The following is a 14,942-nucleotide window of genomic DNA, read 5'->3' as shown; positions in this document are numbered from 1 at the left end:
GACAACGAATTGATGGGTTTTTTTTTCCTCTCTCTCTCCCTTCCTCTCTCTCCATCTCTCAAATCAATCAATAAAAAGCAAAAACCTACACAAATATTATAAAATTGTAAAATTTAGAAAGGGAGGGTCCCTTGCCAACTTTCGCTCCCAGAAATAACTTCCTGGTCGGCTTTTCTGACTTGTGGTTAATCAAGACCCTGAGGATGACTGTCTGAGCATCACTGACCAGCCCACATCTGTCCACGAAGAACCGGGACGGCCACAGGCAGCAAGGCTGGGACACAGATACCACGCATTTCAGGGGAGCCGAAGACGCCCACACAGCAAGCGTGACCTCAATCCAGCGCAGCCTTGCAGACGAGGCAGCGTGTGCTATGGTCAGCGACACGGGCTTCGATGCCAGGGCCGAGCCACACCCATGCTCTGCTCTTTTTTTTTTTTTCAAATATATATTTTTATTGATTTCAGAGGGGAAGGGAGAGGGAGATAGAAACATCCATGATGAGGGAGAATCATTGATCGGCTGCCTCATGCACGCCCCCCACTGGGGATCAAGCCCACAACCTGAGCATGTGCCCTTGACCGGAATCGAACCCAGGACCCCTCAGTCCGTCACTGTATCCACGGAGCCAAACCAGCCAGGGCCCGCGCTCTGCTCTTACTGGCTGGGTAGCCTTGAATATATGATCCACCTCTCTGAGCCTCGCTTCCCTCATTTTGAAACCTGAGTCAGTAACAGTCCCTACCTTACGGCCCGCAGGCGAGGTAAGACAAGAGAGTGAGTGTATCTAAGGCACCGAGCGTGGGGTCTGACACACTGGAAGCTCCCAGTAACGTCGGTGCAAATATCACCGTCTTCATCATCAAGTGTGTCTGGTTCCTGAGTGTCTAGTAGTAGATCATCCTGACTAATCTACCACCGAGAGTCTACCAACCTCTACTGCTGAACCTGGGCGTGCAACTGAAGAAACAACTTTCCTATTTCTTTTTAAAATATATATATTGTTTTATTTCAGAGAGAGAAAGAAACAGCAATGATGAGAGAGAATCGTTGATCGGCCGCCTCCTGCACGCCCCACACTGGGGATCGAGCCTGCAACCTGGGCATGTGTTCTGATTGGAAATCGAACCGTGACCCTCCTGGTTCATAGGTCGATGCTTAACCCCTGAGCCACCGCCGGCTGGGCAACGTTCCTATTTCTAACTCCAAGTAGAAGCAATTTAGCAACTTGTAGCCAAGCAAGACGTGGACAGACCCAAACGTCACGGGGTAGCAGTGCTCCGTAGCCTTACGCCCAATTATACCGAAAAGCAAAGAAATGGCGCGTGAAACGGTGACCGGCTTCCAACCAAGAGTTCAAAGTCCTCTTAGCTCCTGTCACTCTGAGTTCAATTATAAAAAAAAAAAAAAAGGGGGGGGGAGGGCTTTTAAAATATCACGCGCTAAGCGGGGGAGGCCGTGTGGGGACGCGGGCGGGGGGCGGACACAGGAACTCTCTGCACTTTCTGCTCGATTTGGCTGAGAAGCTCAAACTGCTCTCACCAACCAAGCTCACGCATGTTTTTAAAAAAATCACGTCCTCGGACATAAATCACTTGAGCAGGAAAGCGTATCAAAATCTGACACGAACAAAAACCTCGCCTGGTTGTAACACACGCCTGGCGCGGCTCCCGCCGTCTTAGGAAACTCTATGCTGCTCTCAAGTTGCTGCTTCTTCTTCTTTTTTTTTTTTCTTTTGCAAAAGTAGAAATTCACCGCAGCGTTCTGGAGAAGCCAGCCCACGTCGGGACCGAGAAGACGGCGTGGGGACCTCACACCCACGTCCCGTGTCCCCAGGACACAGACGATGCCGGGCTTCTCCGCGTCTCCAAAGGACATCACACACCGGCTGCTCCCTAACTCCTGTGCCTGCGAGGGTTTCCTCCCCGTGCCGGCTGTTTCTGGAAAACCAGGCTGCTGAGCACCGTAAGTCATGATGGCCAGGGTCGTGGCGCGGGCGCTGGGAGCCAACCCCACGGCGGCGTGAGTCACTCTCCCACACGCAGCAGGCGGCTGCCAGGCTTGCAGAGGGATGCCCTGCGCGGCCCCGTCACTCCCCGCGACAGGTGGCTTGCCCAAACCTATCCTTTACATTTAGAACATTTTGCGGGTTCCTGTCTGCCCAGGGGATTTTTATTGCTTATTTATTTATGCAAACAGCAGGTTGCCTAAGAGCCTTGCCGGCTTTTTTTTTTTTTTTTTTTTTTTTTAGCGATTTCGTAGTTTCCTGGTAACCATTCAGTCATCTATTTCAACACCCCGACGTGACATAAAGGCGGGCGGCGAAGCGCACGTCCTCCACACAGACACACACCTCCGTCCTCGAGCACAGCCTAGGTGAGGCGCTCCCCGCGCCGCCGGCCGCCGCCCCGCATGCAGCCGCACCACCACCACCACCACCCCCCGCAGGCTCACTTTCTGCAGATCCACGGCAAGAACTGCTGCGTGTTCCGGGATGACTTCATCGCCAACGTCCTGCCGCCCGTGTTGGGGCTGGAGTTTGTGTTTGGGCTCCTGGGCAATGGCCTGGCCCTGTGGATCTTCTGCTTCCACCTCAAGTCCTGGAAGTCCAGCCGGATCTTCCTGTTCAACCTGGCCGTGGCCGACTTCCTCCTGATCATCTGCCTGCCCTTCCTGATGGACAACTACATGAGGAAGTGGGACTGGAAGTTCGGGGACGTCCCCTGCCGGCTGATGCTCTTCATGCTGGCCATGAACCGCCAGGGGAGCATCATCTTCCTCACCGTGGTGGCCGTGGACAGGTACTTCCGGGTGGTCCACCCCCACCACGCCCTCAACAAGATCTCCAACCGGACGGCGGCCGTCGTCTCCTGCTTCCTGTGGGCCCTCACCATCGGCCTGACGGTGCACCTCCTGTACAAGAAGATGATGATCGAGAACGGCAGCGCCCACCTGTGCAGCAGCTTCAGCATCTGCTACACCTTCCGGTGGCACGACGCCATGTTCCTCCTGGAGTTCTTCCTGCCCCTGGGCATCATCCTGTTCTGCTCCGTCCGCATCATCTGGAGCCTGCGGCAGCGGCAGATGGACCGGCACACCAAGATCAAGAGGGCCATCACCTTCATCATGGTGGTGGCCGTCGTCTTCGTCATCTGCTTCCTGCCCAGCGTGGCCGTGCGCATCCGCATCTTCTGGCTCCTGTACACGAAGGGGACCGAGGACTGTGACATCTACCAATCGGTGGACCTGGCCTTCTTCATCACCCTCAGCTTCACCTACATGAACAGCATGCTGGACCCTCTGGTGTACTATTTCTCCAGTCCGTCCTTCCCCAACTTCTTCTCCGCCTTGATCCACCGCTGCCTCCGCAAGAAGAAGCCGGAGGAGCCGGATAATAACCGGAGCACAAGCATCGAGCTCACGGGGGACCTGAGTGCGTCCAGGAGTGTCCCAGGCGCTCTGATGGCCGAATCTGGGGAGCCCTGGAGCCCCTCTGGTCTGACTGCAGCTTCTCGCTAAATTGCCAAGGAGGGAGACCTGTCACCAAGAACCCAGATCTCTGGAGGAACCGTGTGGCCGGTGCCCAGAGGGACACCATGAGGCCCGGCCCGGCCCGGCCCGGAGAACCTGACTGAGAGGAGCCGTGTGGGTGGAGTGGGCCGCTTGGCTGCAGGGACGGCAGCGATCTCGGAGGAACGGAGAGTGAAACTTCCGCTCCGTCCTGGACACCTGCGGAACCGAAGACGGCAAAACCGTCCGGGTTTCCTGCCACGCCAAGTGGGAGCCACAGAGACGCCCGCCCGTCGGCACCTGTGATTCCCGGGCGCCTGCCCTTCGCCTGCCCGAGACTTGGATGGTTCTCAGCTCCTGGGGCCGTGCCTGGCCTGTTCCCGGCTCCGGCTCCGGCTGAGAAAAGGAGAACGAAGTGGTTGGAGAGGAATTGCCGCTCCTGGGGGGAGCCCGGGCATCGTTTCCCAAGGCCTCGGTCACCTGGGGTTCCTGGGGACCGGTTCGTCTTTCAGCCAAGCTTTAGCAGAACCGGACTGGACAGAGGGACTCATGAACTTTGGTCACCATCCGCGTTCCCCACGGTGGTAGGAAGGGGGTTGGCCCCGAGAGATACAGTGTGACTGAGGGAAAGGAAATGGCATTGGTGTTGCCGCCTGCAGTTAATCCTTTCCTCTCTTGTTTGCACTCATTAAAAAGGCGTCCGTCCGGGAAGAGCTGCTTCCCTCCTCTGTTTGCTTTTGTCATTAGGAGGGACATGCTGGCCGGCGAGGCAGGGGAAGACGCCTCCGGCCCATTTGCTTGTGTCTCTGTACTTGTGAGAAAGCCACCTCGTCAATAAACTTGGAAATGGGACACAGTCTGGGCTCGCATGTGTCTGGGTGACAGTTCACAGAAATGGGACCGACTGCTTGCTCAAGCGGGGACCTTTATGGGCTGTGAACTGTGTCCTGGTAGAAAAACACTGTCTCCTGTAATGTGAGAAGGCCGAGGACGCTGAGACAGCGAAGTCGAAATTCCATGTGCATTGGGGCCAGGACGGGCAGGCCAGGGCGCAAGTGAAAAACACTCCCTTCGGGCGGATGGTTACAGACAGGAGTGCCAGAGCAGTGTGCCCTTGCGTTTAGATTTTGGTGAATATGGCTCTTAGTATTTGTGTAATTTGAAAAAGGGATCGGGCACCCCAAACCTATATAATTTTATTAACCAATGTTTCTCCTCCCCCTCCCCAACAAAGTCAATAAAAACTTAAAATAAAATGAAAAAAGGCATCGGCCGGACTGGGGTTTGCGTAGGAGCGGGGAGACAGGGCTTTCCCGTGGAGTGGTTTCGGTTCCCCTGCTGCCACGGAAGAGAGCTGTCCGGTTTGAGTCTGTGATCCGTCCAAGTTTCTGTTAAGCTTTCATTTCCAGCTTCTGTCCCACCTCGATTCTTTAGCAAGACAGGTTCGCTCTCACGCCCCGACCTGGATGCAGATAAGAAATGTAGAAATGCAGGCTCCCAGCTGAACGGCCTCAATCTCCCTTGAACTGCATGTTTTCAGAGCACTTTGCTTATCTGGTTCTCCAATCAGCTCCTGGGGTAGAAAGTTAAAAGCAGAGATCGCCTGAAGAGGAAGACGGCAGAGAGGAGAGGAGCTCGGGCAGAGAGGAGCTCCTGGGAAAGTAGGGATCCCTCGCCCTCCTGCGGGTGAGTCAGCAGGGAGCAGGGAGGAGCCGTTCCAACCTGTTCGCAGCAACTCACATTTGTGCATATGCTCATTCATTCCATTCACTTAAAAAAAAAAATATGTATATATATATATATATATATATATATATATATATATATTTTTTTTTTTTTTACAGAGAGGAAGGGAGAGGGATAGAGAGTTAGAAACATCGATGAGAGAGAAACATCGATCAGCTGCCTCCTGCACACCCCCCACTGGGGATGTACCCACAACCAAGGTACATGCCCTTGACCGGAATCGAACCTGGGACCCTTCAGTCCGCAGGCCGATGCTCTATCCCCTGAGCCAGATCAGTTAGGCCCATTCCATTCACTTTTTAAAAAATATTTGTTCTTATATATTTTTAGAGAGAGAGGGAGAGATAGACATGTCAATGATGAGAGAGAATCACTGATGGGCTGCCTCTGGCATGACCCCCATCGGGAGCCCGTGATCCAGGCTTGTGCCCTTGACCGGAATGGAACGGTGACCTCCTGGTTCACGGGTTGACGCTCAACCACTGAGCAACCCTGGCCTGGCGGAAGTTGCCTTTTTATCATTGTTTAACTCAAGGTCCATAAGGATGCAAATAACTGAAACCAAGTTCGACATCCTGGAAAGATGGTGGCACTCCTCACAGAACAGAGGGAGAGGGAAGCCAGGCCAGGGCAGCTCCAGGAGACCAGCTCCCGGCCCTCGCCTGGGACGGGACTCCGCCCTCCATACCGGTGTCTCTCAGGCCAGATCCCCAGAGGAGAGAATCTGATGGAACTCAGACCCCTCTTCATGAAAAAGGGCCAAGGCCACGGTCACACACGGCAGCCGGGGAAAGGGTATTTTTAAACGCTTGTTTGTGTAAAAACATGCTCTCTGCCAGGCGTTCCTCGGACAACATCTCAGATCACCTTTCCTTTCATCGACTCAAACCGCATGTGCGGGCTTTTATCAGAGTCCATCTCGACTCTCTCGCTTGCAAAATTCCTGCCGAGTTATAAAACCATGGTCCCAGGAGCACGAAGAGGTGACCCGTTGACCTTCAGGAAGCCCGGGGCTGACATTGCCTCAAGCCCACTCGGGCGTGGACTTCCATTTGGGAGTCCCAGAGCCCCTCCACCCCCCGCCCCGGAAAGGCTTGCTGGAGAACGCAAGTCCTGCTATCTGCCGAGACCGGTTTGGCTCAGTGGATAGAGCGTCGGCCTGCGCACTCAAGGGTCCCAGGTTCGATTCCGGTCAAGGGCATGTGCCTTGGTTGCGGGCACGTCCCCAGTGGGGGGTGTGCAGGAGGCGGCTGATCGATGTTTCTCTCTCATCCATGTTTCTGGCTCTCTATCCCTCTCTCTTCCTCTCTGTAAAAAGTCAATAAAATATATTAAAAAAAAAAAAAAGTCCTGCTATCTGCACGTTGCTGAATACATTTGCGGCAAATGCTCTCGGGCAGGCCTGGCTGCGTGGAGTCCCTGCTCACGAGGCTCTGTCCGTTAGGGTGCCTGTCTTTAATGACAAATGAAACAGGACTATGTCGCAAGCCGTGCTGGATTCTCTTTGGGCTCACATTTAACATTTGGCCACGCTCTGTGTCCTCGGAGAAGGGGGTTTACGAGCGGTATTACAAGCATCAGGCCTGACCCAGAGTCCACAATCCCACGGCCCTGTCAGATGAGAGGCGAGTGCTTCTGGCCCCGGCCGGTGCGCTCCGTGGTTGGGCGTCGTCCCGTGCACCAGGAGGTCACAGTTCCACCATTTCCGGTCAAGGGCTCATGCACAGGTTGTGGGCTCGATCCCCAGTGGGGGGCGTGCAGGAGGCAGCCGATTGATGATTCTATCTCATCACTGATGTTTCCATCTCTCTCTCCCTCTCCCTGCCTCTCTCTCTAAAAATCAATAAATTATTTGTTTAAAAAACGGGGGGGGCGGGGGGCTAACCAGTTTAGCTCAGTGGATAGAGCGTTGGCCCTCAGACTGAAGGGTCCAAGGTTCGATTCCCGTCAAGGGCATGTACCTTGGTTGCAGGCTCTATCCCCAGTAGGGGGCATGTAGGAAGCAGCTGATCGATATTTCTCTCTCATCCATGTTTCTAGCTCTCTATCCTTCTCCCTTCCTCTCTGTAAAAATCAATAAAATATATTTTAAAAAAGGGCTAGTACTCCTGGGATCTTAACAAATGCTGATACACTCAGCACTCCAGCCATACCAGGGAGTGGGGGGGGGGGGGAATGGATCTGCAGCCATCAGTGGGTATTGGGAGGAGAGTATGGCATTCCCAATACGACAGAGAGAAGACGAGAGAACGAACGGACCCTCGACGCCGTCAGGCTGAGAAACAGTGAGTTGCTTTTCCGCACTTCGGAATGTGAGGCTTCGGTAGGAACGTGGTAGGGATGGTCCATTTGTGGTTTTGGTAAAGCAACATGATGCAAAGATAGACTCACAAATGAAAGATGCCCCATTCATCACCATCGTTTGATCTGCTGTCACTGTGCTGCGTGCTTTACATAGACGACCTCATTTCACCCTTTCGGTAACTTCAAAGGGTCTTGAAAGGTGCTATTTCCATTTCACAGACGAGAAACTGAGGCCCGGAGAGGTGGAATAATTTGCCCGTTGTCATACAACCCGTAAGTGATGTGCCAGGAGTACAAACACCTTAAACTTCTGAAAAAAAGGCCAAGTGAGAGATGGACAACCTGAACTGAAAAAAAAGTAGGGGGGGTACCTTGACCCCTTTGGTGGTCACTGTTTCTGGAACTTCCCAGGCTGCCCAACCATTAGACGCTCAGGTACCTCCCAGGCCCAGGCTGAGATCATATAAATATTTGTTTCCCTTCTCCAACGCTAACTGATGATGGCCCCTTTCTTCCTTGTGGAAGGTTCTCCTTGTCTTTCTAAAGAAGCTACCATCTTGCCCTAACTGGTTTGGCTCAGTGGATAGAGCGTCCGCCTGCGGACTGAAGGGTCCTAGGTTCAATTCCAGTCAAGAGCATGTACCTTGGTTTCGGGCACATCCCCAGTAGGGGTTATGCAGGAGGCAGCTGATCAATGTTTCTCTCTCATCGATGTTTCTAACTTTCTATTCCTCTCCCTTCCTCTCTGTAAAAATCAATAAAATATATTTATTAAAAAAATAAATTAAATAAAAATAAAAAATATATACACTGAGTGGCCATATTATGATCTCTGAACGCACAATAATCTGGCCACTCAGTGTGTGTATGTATATATATTAGAGGCCCAGTGCATGAATTCGTGCATGGGTGGGGTCCGACCAGCCTGGCCAGGGGGAGGAGACATGGACGGTTGGCCGGCCTGCCTGCTGGTCAAACTCCTGGTTGAGGGGACAATTTGCATATTAGCCTTTTATTATATAGGATATACACTGAGTGGCCAGATTATTATGCATTCAGAGATCATAATAATCTGGCCACTCAGTGTATATGTATATATATATATTGATCTCTCTCTAAAGATCAATGGAAAAAATATCATTGGGTGAGGTTTACTAGTAAAAAAAAGTTCTTTAAAAGAAGACTAATAGTATCTGATCATCTTCCTTATAAAGGGTGGGACAAAAGCAAATTTCCTGCCCTGGCCAGTTTGGCTCAGTGGAGCATCTGCCTGTGGACTGAAGGGTCCTGGGTTCGATTCTGGTCAAGGGCGAGTACCTTGGTTGCAGGCTCCTCCCCAGCCCGGGCCCTGGTCAGGGCTCATGCAGGAGGCAACCAATCGATGTGTTTGTTTCTCTCACATCGATGTTTCTCTCTATCTTTCCCTCTCTCTTCCCCATTCTCTCTAAAAATCAGTGGAAAAATATCCTCGGGTGAGGATTAAAAAAAAAAAAAAAAAAAAAAAGTACGTTTACTATTGTTCATATGGAAAACAATACAATCACTAATTAGTAATAATACAAGAGTAAACGCTGTGCTTCCCATTCTCACAGCTGTGGCCCTGCCTGCGCCCCACCCTGTCCACGTCCGTCGGCCAGCGGTTGGAGAGCTTGGCTGGAGAGCTGTATGTGTTTATTTAAAGCCACTTATCACCTATAAATCTGAACAGGATTTCACAGGAGGCCTGCGGTGCTGCACAGCAGAGAAATGCAGCTTCAGAAGAAGGAGGAGAGCAGCGTGCAGGGCAGGCTGACTTTCCATCGGCAAACATTGCCCAACTGCTCCTTCTCTCCCCACCTCCCTTGTGTTCAGTGTGAAGCCAACCTCAGAATTCGCTAACATGCCTTTTTAATTTTTTTTAATTTATTTATTGTAAACTGTAATTAAAGATAGAATTAAATAAATACATTTTGAGTGGGAATGTACATGATTGTGTCTGGAAAGCAGGAAACGAGAGACGAGCCCGTGTCTCGGTGGTGGAACAGAGTTCGTCGGGGCAGGACCTGTAAGGCTTGAAGAGCCTTTATCTTGGGAGGTCAGTCATCTCCCCCAAACCCACTGCCTATTGGCTCGGGGAGGAGTTCAAGGCAGATTGGAGGCAAAGCTTTCTCTAACATGTCATCCTCTGGCTAAAGCCGCCCTTGCTCTAATAAGAAACCATGTGAGGAAGTAAGGACCAATATTAAACTGAATTTTTAAAAAAATCCTCACCCGAGGATATCTTTCCATTGATTTTTAGAGAGAGAGGAAGGGACGGGGAGAGACACACAGAGAGAGAGAAACATCGCACCAATGTGCCTATTTTTAAAAAAAACGGAATGAGAGGAAAAAATTATACTGTTCTCTGGGGTTCCCAGAGAGCCTGACATTCAGTCATCATATATATACATACATATATATATATGTATATGTATGTATATATATATATATGTATGTATATATATGATGACTGTATATATATATATATATATATATATACACACACACACACACACACATATATATGCATGTATGTATTTAAATTGATTTTTAGAAAGAGAAGAAGGGAGAGGGGGAGAGAAAGAAACATCGATGTGAGAGCGCAACATAGATCTGCTGCCTCCTGCACGCCCCCTCCTGGGGAAAAAGCCTGCAACCCGTGCATGTGCCCTGATGGGGAATTGAACCGGCACCTTTCAGAGCATGGGACGATGCCCAGCCAGCTGAGCCACACCAGCCAGGGCTCAAAAAAATATTTTAACAAAACTACTAAAATTATTATAGTCAATCCAGAAAAAAAAAACACCTTTCCCAATATTTTTATCTGCGGTTACTACTTCTAACAGAGAATGTTCACGTAAAGCTCCTAAGAATTGTCTTTCTAAAACAAAAATTGAATTATGTCTCCGTTCTTACCTCAAAAACCTTTAATTATCAACAGAATAAAGTCCAAACGTAGTGTGGCCGCTTGCCGCCAGGCTACAGGATACCAACGTGGTATGGCAGAGGCGAGAGAATGAACTTTGGAATCAGACAATCCTAGGATGGAATGTGAGCTCTACCACATCTGCCGCCAGGCGCCAGGGACACAGAGAGGGTGAAAGAGGCTTAGGGACCCTGCTAGCTTTTTTAAAAATATATATTTTTATTGATTTCAGAGAGGAAGGGAGAGGGAGAGAGGGTTAGAAACATCAATGATGAGAGAGAAACATTGATCGGCTGCCTCCTGCACGGCCCTCACTGGGAACGAGCCCGCAACCAAGGCACATGCCCTTGACCAGAATCGAACCCGGGAACCTTCAGTCCGCAGGCCAACGCTCTATCCCCTGAGGCAAACCAGCTAGGGCCCTTCTAGCTTTTGAAGCTCCTGATATATATTTGAGGTATAATTCACATACTATAAAATTCACCTTTTTTTTTTTGGCCACTTATTTTATTGGATATCTTGTGCCAGACACATAGCAGCGTTATTTACAAAGAGCTAAGATCTGGAAACAGCCCAAGTGCCCATCAGTAGATGAGTGGATTAAAAAAAACTATGGTACATTTACACCATGGAATACTATGCAGCAGTGAAAAAGAAGGAGATCTTACCCTTTGTGACCGCATGGATGAACATGGGGAGCATTGTGCTAAGTGAAATACGCCAGTCAGAGAAAGACAAGTACCATATGATCTCACTCATAGGTGGAATCTAATGAACAAAATAAACTGATGAACAAAATAGGTCCAGAGACATGGATGCATGGAACAGACTGCCGGATCTCAGAGGGAAGGTGGGGGTGGAAGAGATTAACTAAATAACTTATATTCATATATCATAACTCAGGACACAGGCAATAGTTCAGTGGAGGCCTGGGGTGGGAATTCTCAACAGTAAAAAGAAAGGAAGGAAGGAAGGAAGGAAGGAAGGAAGGAAGGAAGGAAGGAAGGAAGGAAGGAAAGGAAGAAAGAAAAAGAAAAAAAGGAAGGTCCTGACTGGTTTGGCTCAGCGGATAGAGCGTTGGCCTGTGGACTCAAGGGTCCTGGGTTCGATTCTGGCCAAGGGCATGTACCTTGGTTGCGGGCACATCCCCAGTGGGGGGTGTGCAGGAGGCAGCTGATCGATGTTTCTCTCTCATCAATGTTTCTAGCTCTCTATCCCTCTCCCTCCCTTTCTGTAAAAGTCAATAAAATATATTTTTTTTTAAAAAGAAAGGGAGGGAGGGAGGGAGGGAGGGAGGAAGGAAGGAAGGAAGGAAGACGATCTCGTAAAGCTGCTGCTGTGTATGCATACACACATCTGCACGGCACTTTTTCCTCCTGGCGGCCAGGAAGACCAGGGCATGAATGGAGAGTTGGAACTTGCCGCCCCCACCCCGGACCTCCAGAGAGGTGAGCGGGGCTGGACATTGAGTTGAATCACCGATTGCCGATGATCTTGTCACTCGTGCTTACATAAGGAAATCTCCATTACAAACCCCAAAGCCATGGGCGTCAGCCCCCCAACTCCCCAGCGCCACAGGAATGGAGGCCTCCGCGCTGGGGACCCGCCCAGACCCGCCTGCGCACCTGTGCACCTGCCTCCGCCTAATCAATCAGCAATGGAAGGACAGCACGTTCCCGAGTTCTGGGAGCCGTTCCAGCAGGAGATCGGACAGGGAAGCCCCCGATTACAGCAGGTTGGTCAGGGGTACAGGTGGCAACCCGGGGGCTTGCAGCTGGCGTCTGAAGCGGGGGTGGGGGACACTCCTGTGGGGCTGAGCCCCTCACCTGTGGGATCTGATGCTAACTCCGGGTAATTAGTGTTAAAATTAAGCTGAATTGTAGGACACCTTTTTTTTTTTAATCCTCACCCAAGGATATTTTTTCCCATTGATTTTTAGACAGAGTAGAAGTGGGGGAGGGGGAAGAGAGAGAGGTAGATCGATGTGAGACAGACACATTGATTGTTTGAATCCTGCCTGCGTGCCAACTGGGGCCGGGATTGAATCTGCAGCAGGACTACGCACCCTTGACCAGGAATTGAACCGGAGGCCCTTTGGTACGCCGGCGGATGCTCCAACCACTGGGCCATACCGGCCAGGGCAGGACGCCCTTTTTAAAAAACACTTTTTTTTTTTTTTATGTCAGAGAGGAAGGGAGAGGGAGAGGAGAGAGAAATATCAATGATGACAGAGAATCGTTGATCGGCTGCCTCCTGCACGCCCCACACTGGGGATCGAGCCCGCAACCCAGGCATGTGCCCTGACAGGGAATCGAATCACAATCTCCGGGTTCATGTGTCGACACTCAACCACTGAGCCGCACCGGCCAAGCAGGACGCCCATTTTTAACCAGAGAGCTGGAGAACTGGCTGGTGTGTAGGGGGACACCCCCACATTTGGGGTCAGCAGTGTTGTGAGTAAGGCAGACCCCCCCCCCATATCACAGCGGTGGGAGCTGAGTGTGGCTTCCACACTGTAGGAAGGCCCCAAAACTAACCCTGAGCCCAGGCAGCCGACCCAGAGGAGAGCAGAGGCAGAGCCGTGGGCGCAGCTCTCGGATCGCCGCTGCCCTGGAACTGAAGCAGCCGACACCAGCGCGCAGGAGGAAAGCCGGAAACGCACAGGAAGGACTTTCTCGAGCAACAATACACGATTTCTTGAACTTAAGGAATTCAGTTAAAGGAGAGTGGGGCCCTGGCCGGTTTGGCTCAGTGGATAGAGCGTCGGCCTGCGGACTGAAGGGTCCCAGGTTTGATTCCGGGCAAGGGCATGTACCTTGGTTGCAGGCACATCCCCCGTGGGGGGGGTGTGCAGGAGGCAGCTGATCGATGTTTCTCTCTCATCGATGTTTCTAACTCTCTATCCCTCTCCCTTCCTTTCTGTAAAAAATCAATAAAATATATGAAAAAAGAATAAAATAAAGGAGAGTAGGGTCTCTACTGAGATCCAAATTAGACCGAGTGCAAGAAGCGTCTCAAAACAAAGAGCAGAATTATAGAGCGAGAGCGGAGGGACCTACTGGAAGAAAAGACCAGCCACCCTGACGGGGCAGCTCAGTGGATTAGAGCGTCGTCTGGATGCACCAAGGCTGCGGGTTTGATTCCCCGGTCGGGGCACATCCAAGAGTCAACCAGTGAATGCATCCACAAGTGGAACAACAAACCCATGTTTCCCTAGCCCGGCCGGTGTGGCTCAGTGGTTGAGCATGGACCTAAGAACCTGGAGGTCACGGTTCGATTCCCCATCAGGTTGATGCCTGGGTTGTGGGCTTGATCCCCAGGAGGGGCCGTGTAGGAGACAGCTGATCAATGATTCTTATCACTGATGTTTCTATCTCTCCCTCTCCCTTCCTCTCTGAAATCAATAAAAAAAAATTTTTTAAATCCATTTTTCTCTCTCTCTCAAATCAATTTAAATTTTTTTAAAATAAAAAAAGTGTTCTAAAGTTCTCATCTTACTGAGTGAAGGAGAAGACGAGAAATGGACCGAGGAGTCGGGACTACCGTGCACTTAGGGGCAGGACTGTGCCTCTGACGACGAGAGGAAGGAAATTCATCACGTAACCGAAGAGGGAGCTCTCGTAACCAAGCCTGGGAACCCAGGGGCTGGGGAAGAAAAGATGGACATATTTGACTATGTCAACATTAAAGCGCTTTGTGTGACAAACGACGCCATAAATAAGGCCAGCTCCCATGGTGGAGCTGGAAAAAGATTTGTAACATAAATAATAGCCACAACTGCTGTTGAGAAGCGTACTGCGCGCCGGGCACCATGGTCTGTACTTTCCAGGGACTGAGTCAGGTACGTCCAGAACAAACACTAGGAAGTAGGGATGACGAGGAGGAGGGTGACGGTGACGACCTACAGGTGAGCCAACGGAGGCAGAACCAGGTGAACGGACTCGCCGAGGCCACACGGCGGGTCCGGGGCGGAGTTCTGAGTGACCCTTGGCCGCCGGCCCCAGAGCCAGTGCTCTCAGTCATTTCTGAGCAATTCAGCCAAAGGCCAATGGACACTATATAAAGCGCTTTTACGGACTGACCTGAACAAGACAAACAACCAATGCAGAAATGGACTCAGCCTATAAATAGACCATCGATAGACAGCCGCCACCCAATGGCCAGCAAACATACAAAAGGACCCTCGCATCCAACAGAGGTCAGAAAAGGGCCAACGGACGAAGCGGTGGGACCTCCCTACGCATCCACGAGATCGACACCGGCAAAAACAGGCGGTAGCCGCGAATGCTGCCAGGAATAGGGAGGGAAGGGCACGCTCCTACATGTGAAGGTTCGCAGCCATTTCGGAAAGCAATCTGGCAACATCTGTTACAATTGAAACTAAACATACCCTTTGACTCATTAATCCCGCTTCTGGGAATCTGTCCCAAAGAAATA

At 51.1% G+C, this 14,942-nt stretch overlaps 1 protein-coding gene across 1 annotated transcript; it reads left to right on the top strand.

Annotated features, from left to right (window-relative positions):
• Window positions 1–2,324: 2,324 nt before the first annotated feature.
• Window positions 2,325–4,363, top strand: HCAR2 (hydroxycarboxylic acid receptor 2). Its single transcript, XM_008142902.3, has one exon. The coding sequence runs from the start codon at window positions 2,414–2,416 to the stop codon at window positions 3,518–3,520; it is 1,107 nt and encodes a 368-aa protein (XP_008141124.3). The 5' UTR covers window positions 2,325–2,413; the 3' UTR covers window positions 3,521–4,363.
• Window positions 4,364–14,942: the final 10,579 nt, after the last annotated feature.

The sequence above is a fragment of the Eptesicus fuscus genome, chromosome 23 (assembly GCF_027574615.1).
Source record: "Eptesicus fuscus isolate TK198812 chromosome 23, DD_ASM_mEF_20220401, whole genome shotgun sequence".
Lineage (NCBI taxonomy): Eukaryota > Metazoa > Chordata > Mammalia > Chiroptera > Vespertilionidae > Eptesicus > Eptesicus fuscus.
This window is presented reverse-complemented; position numbering and strand designations above follow the sequence as displayed.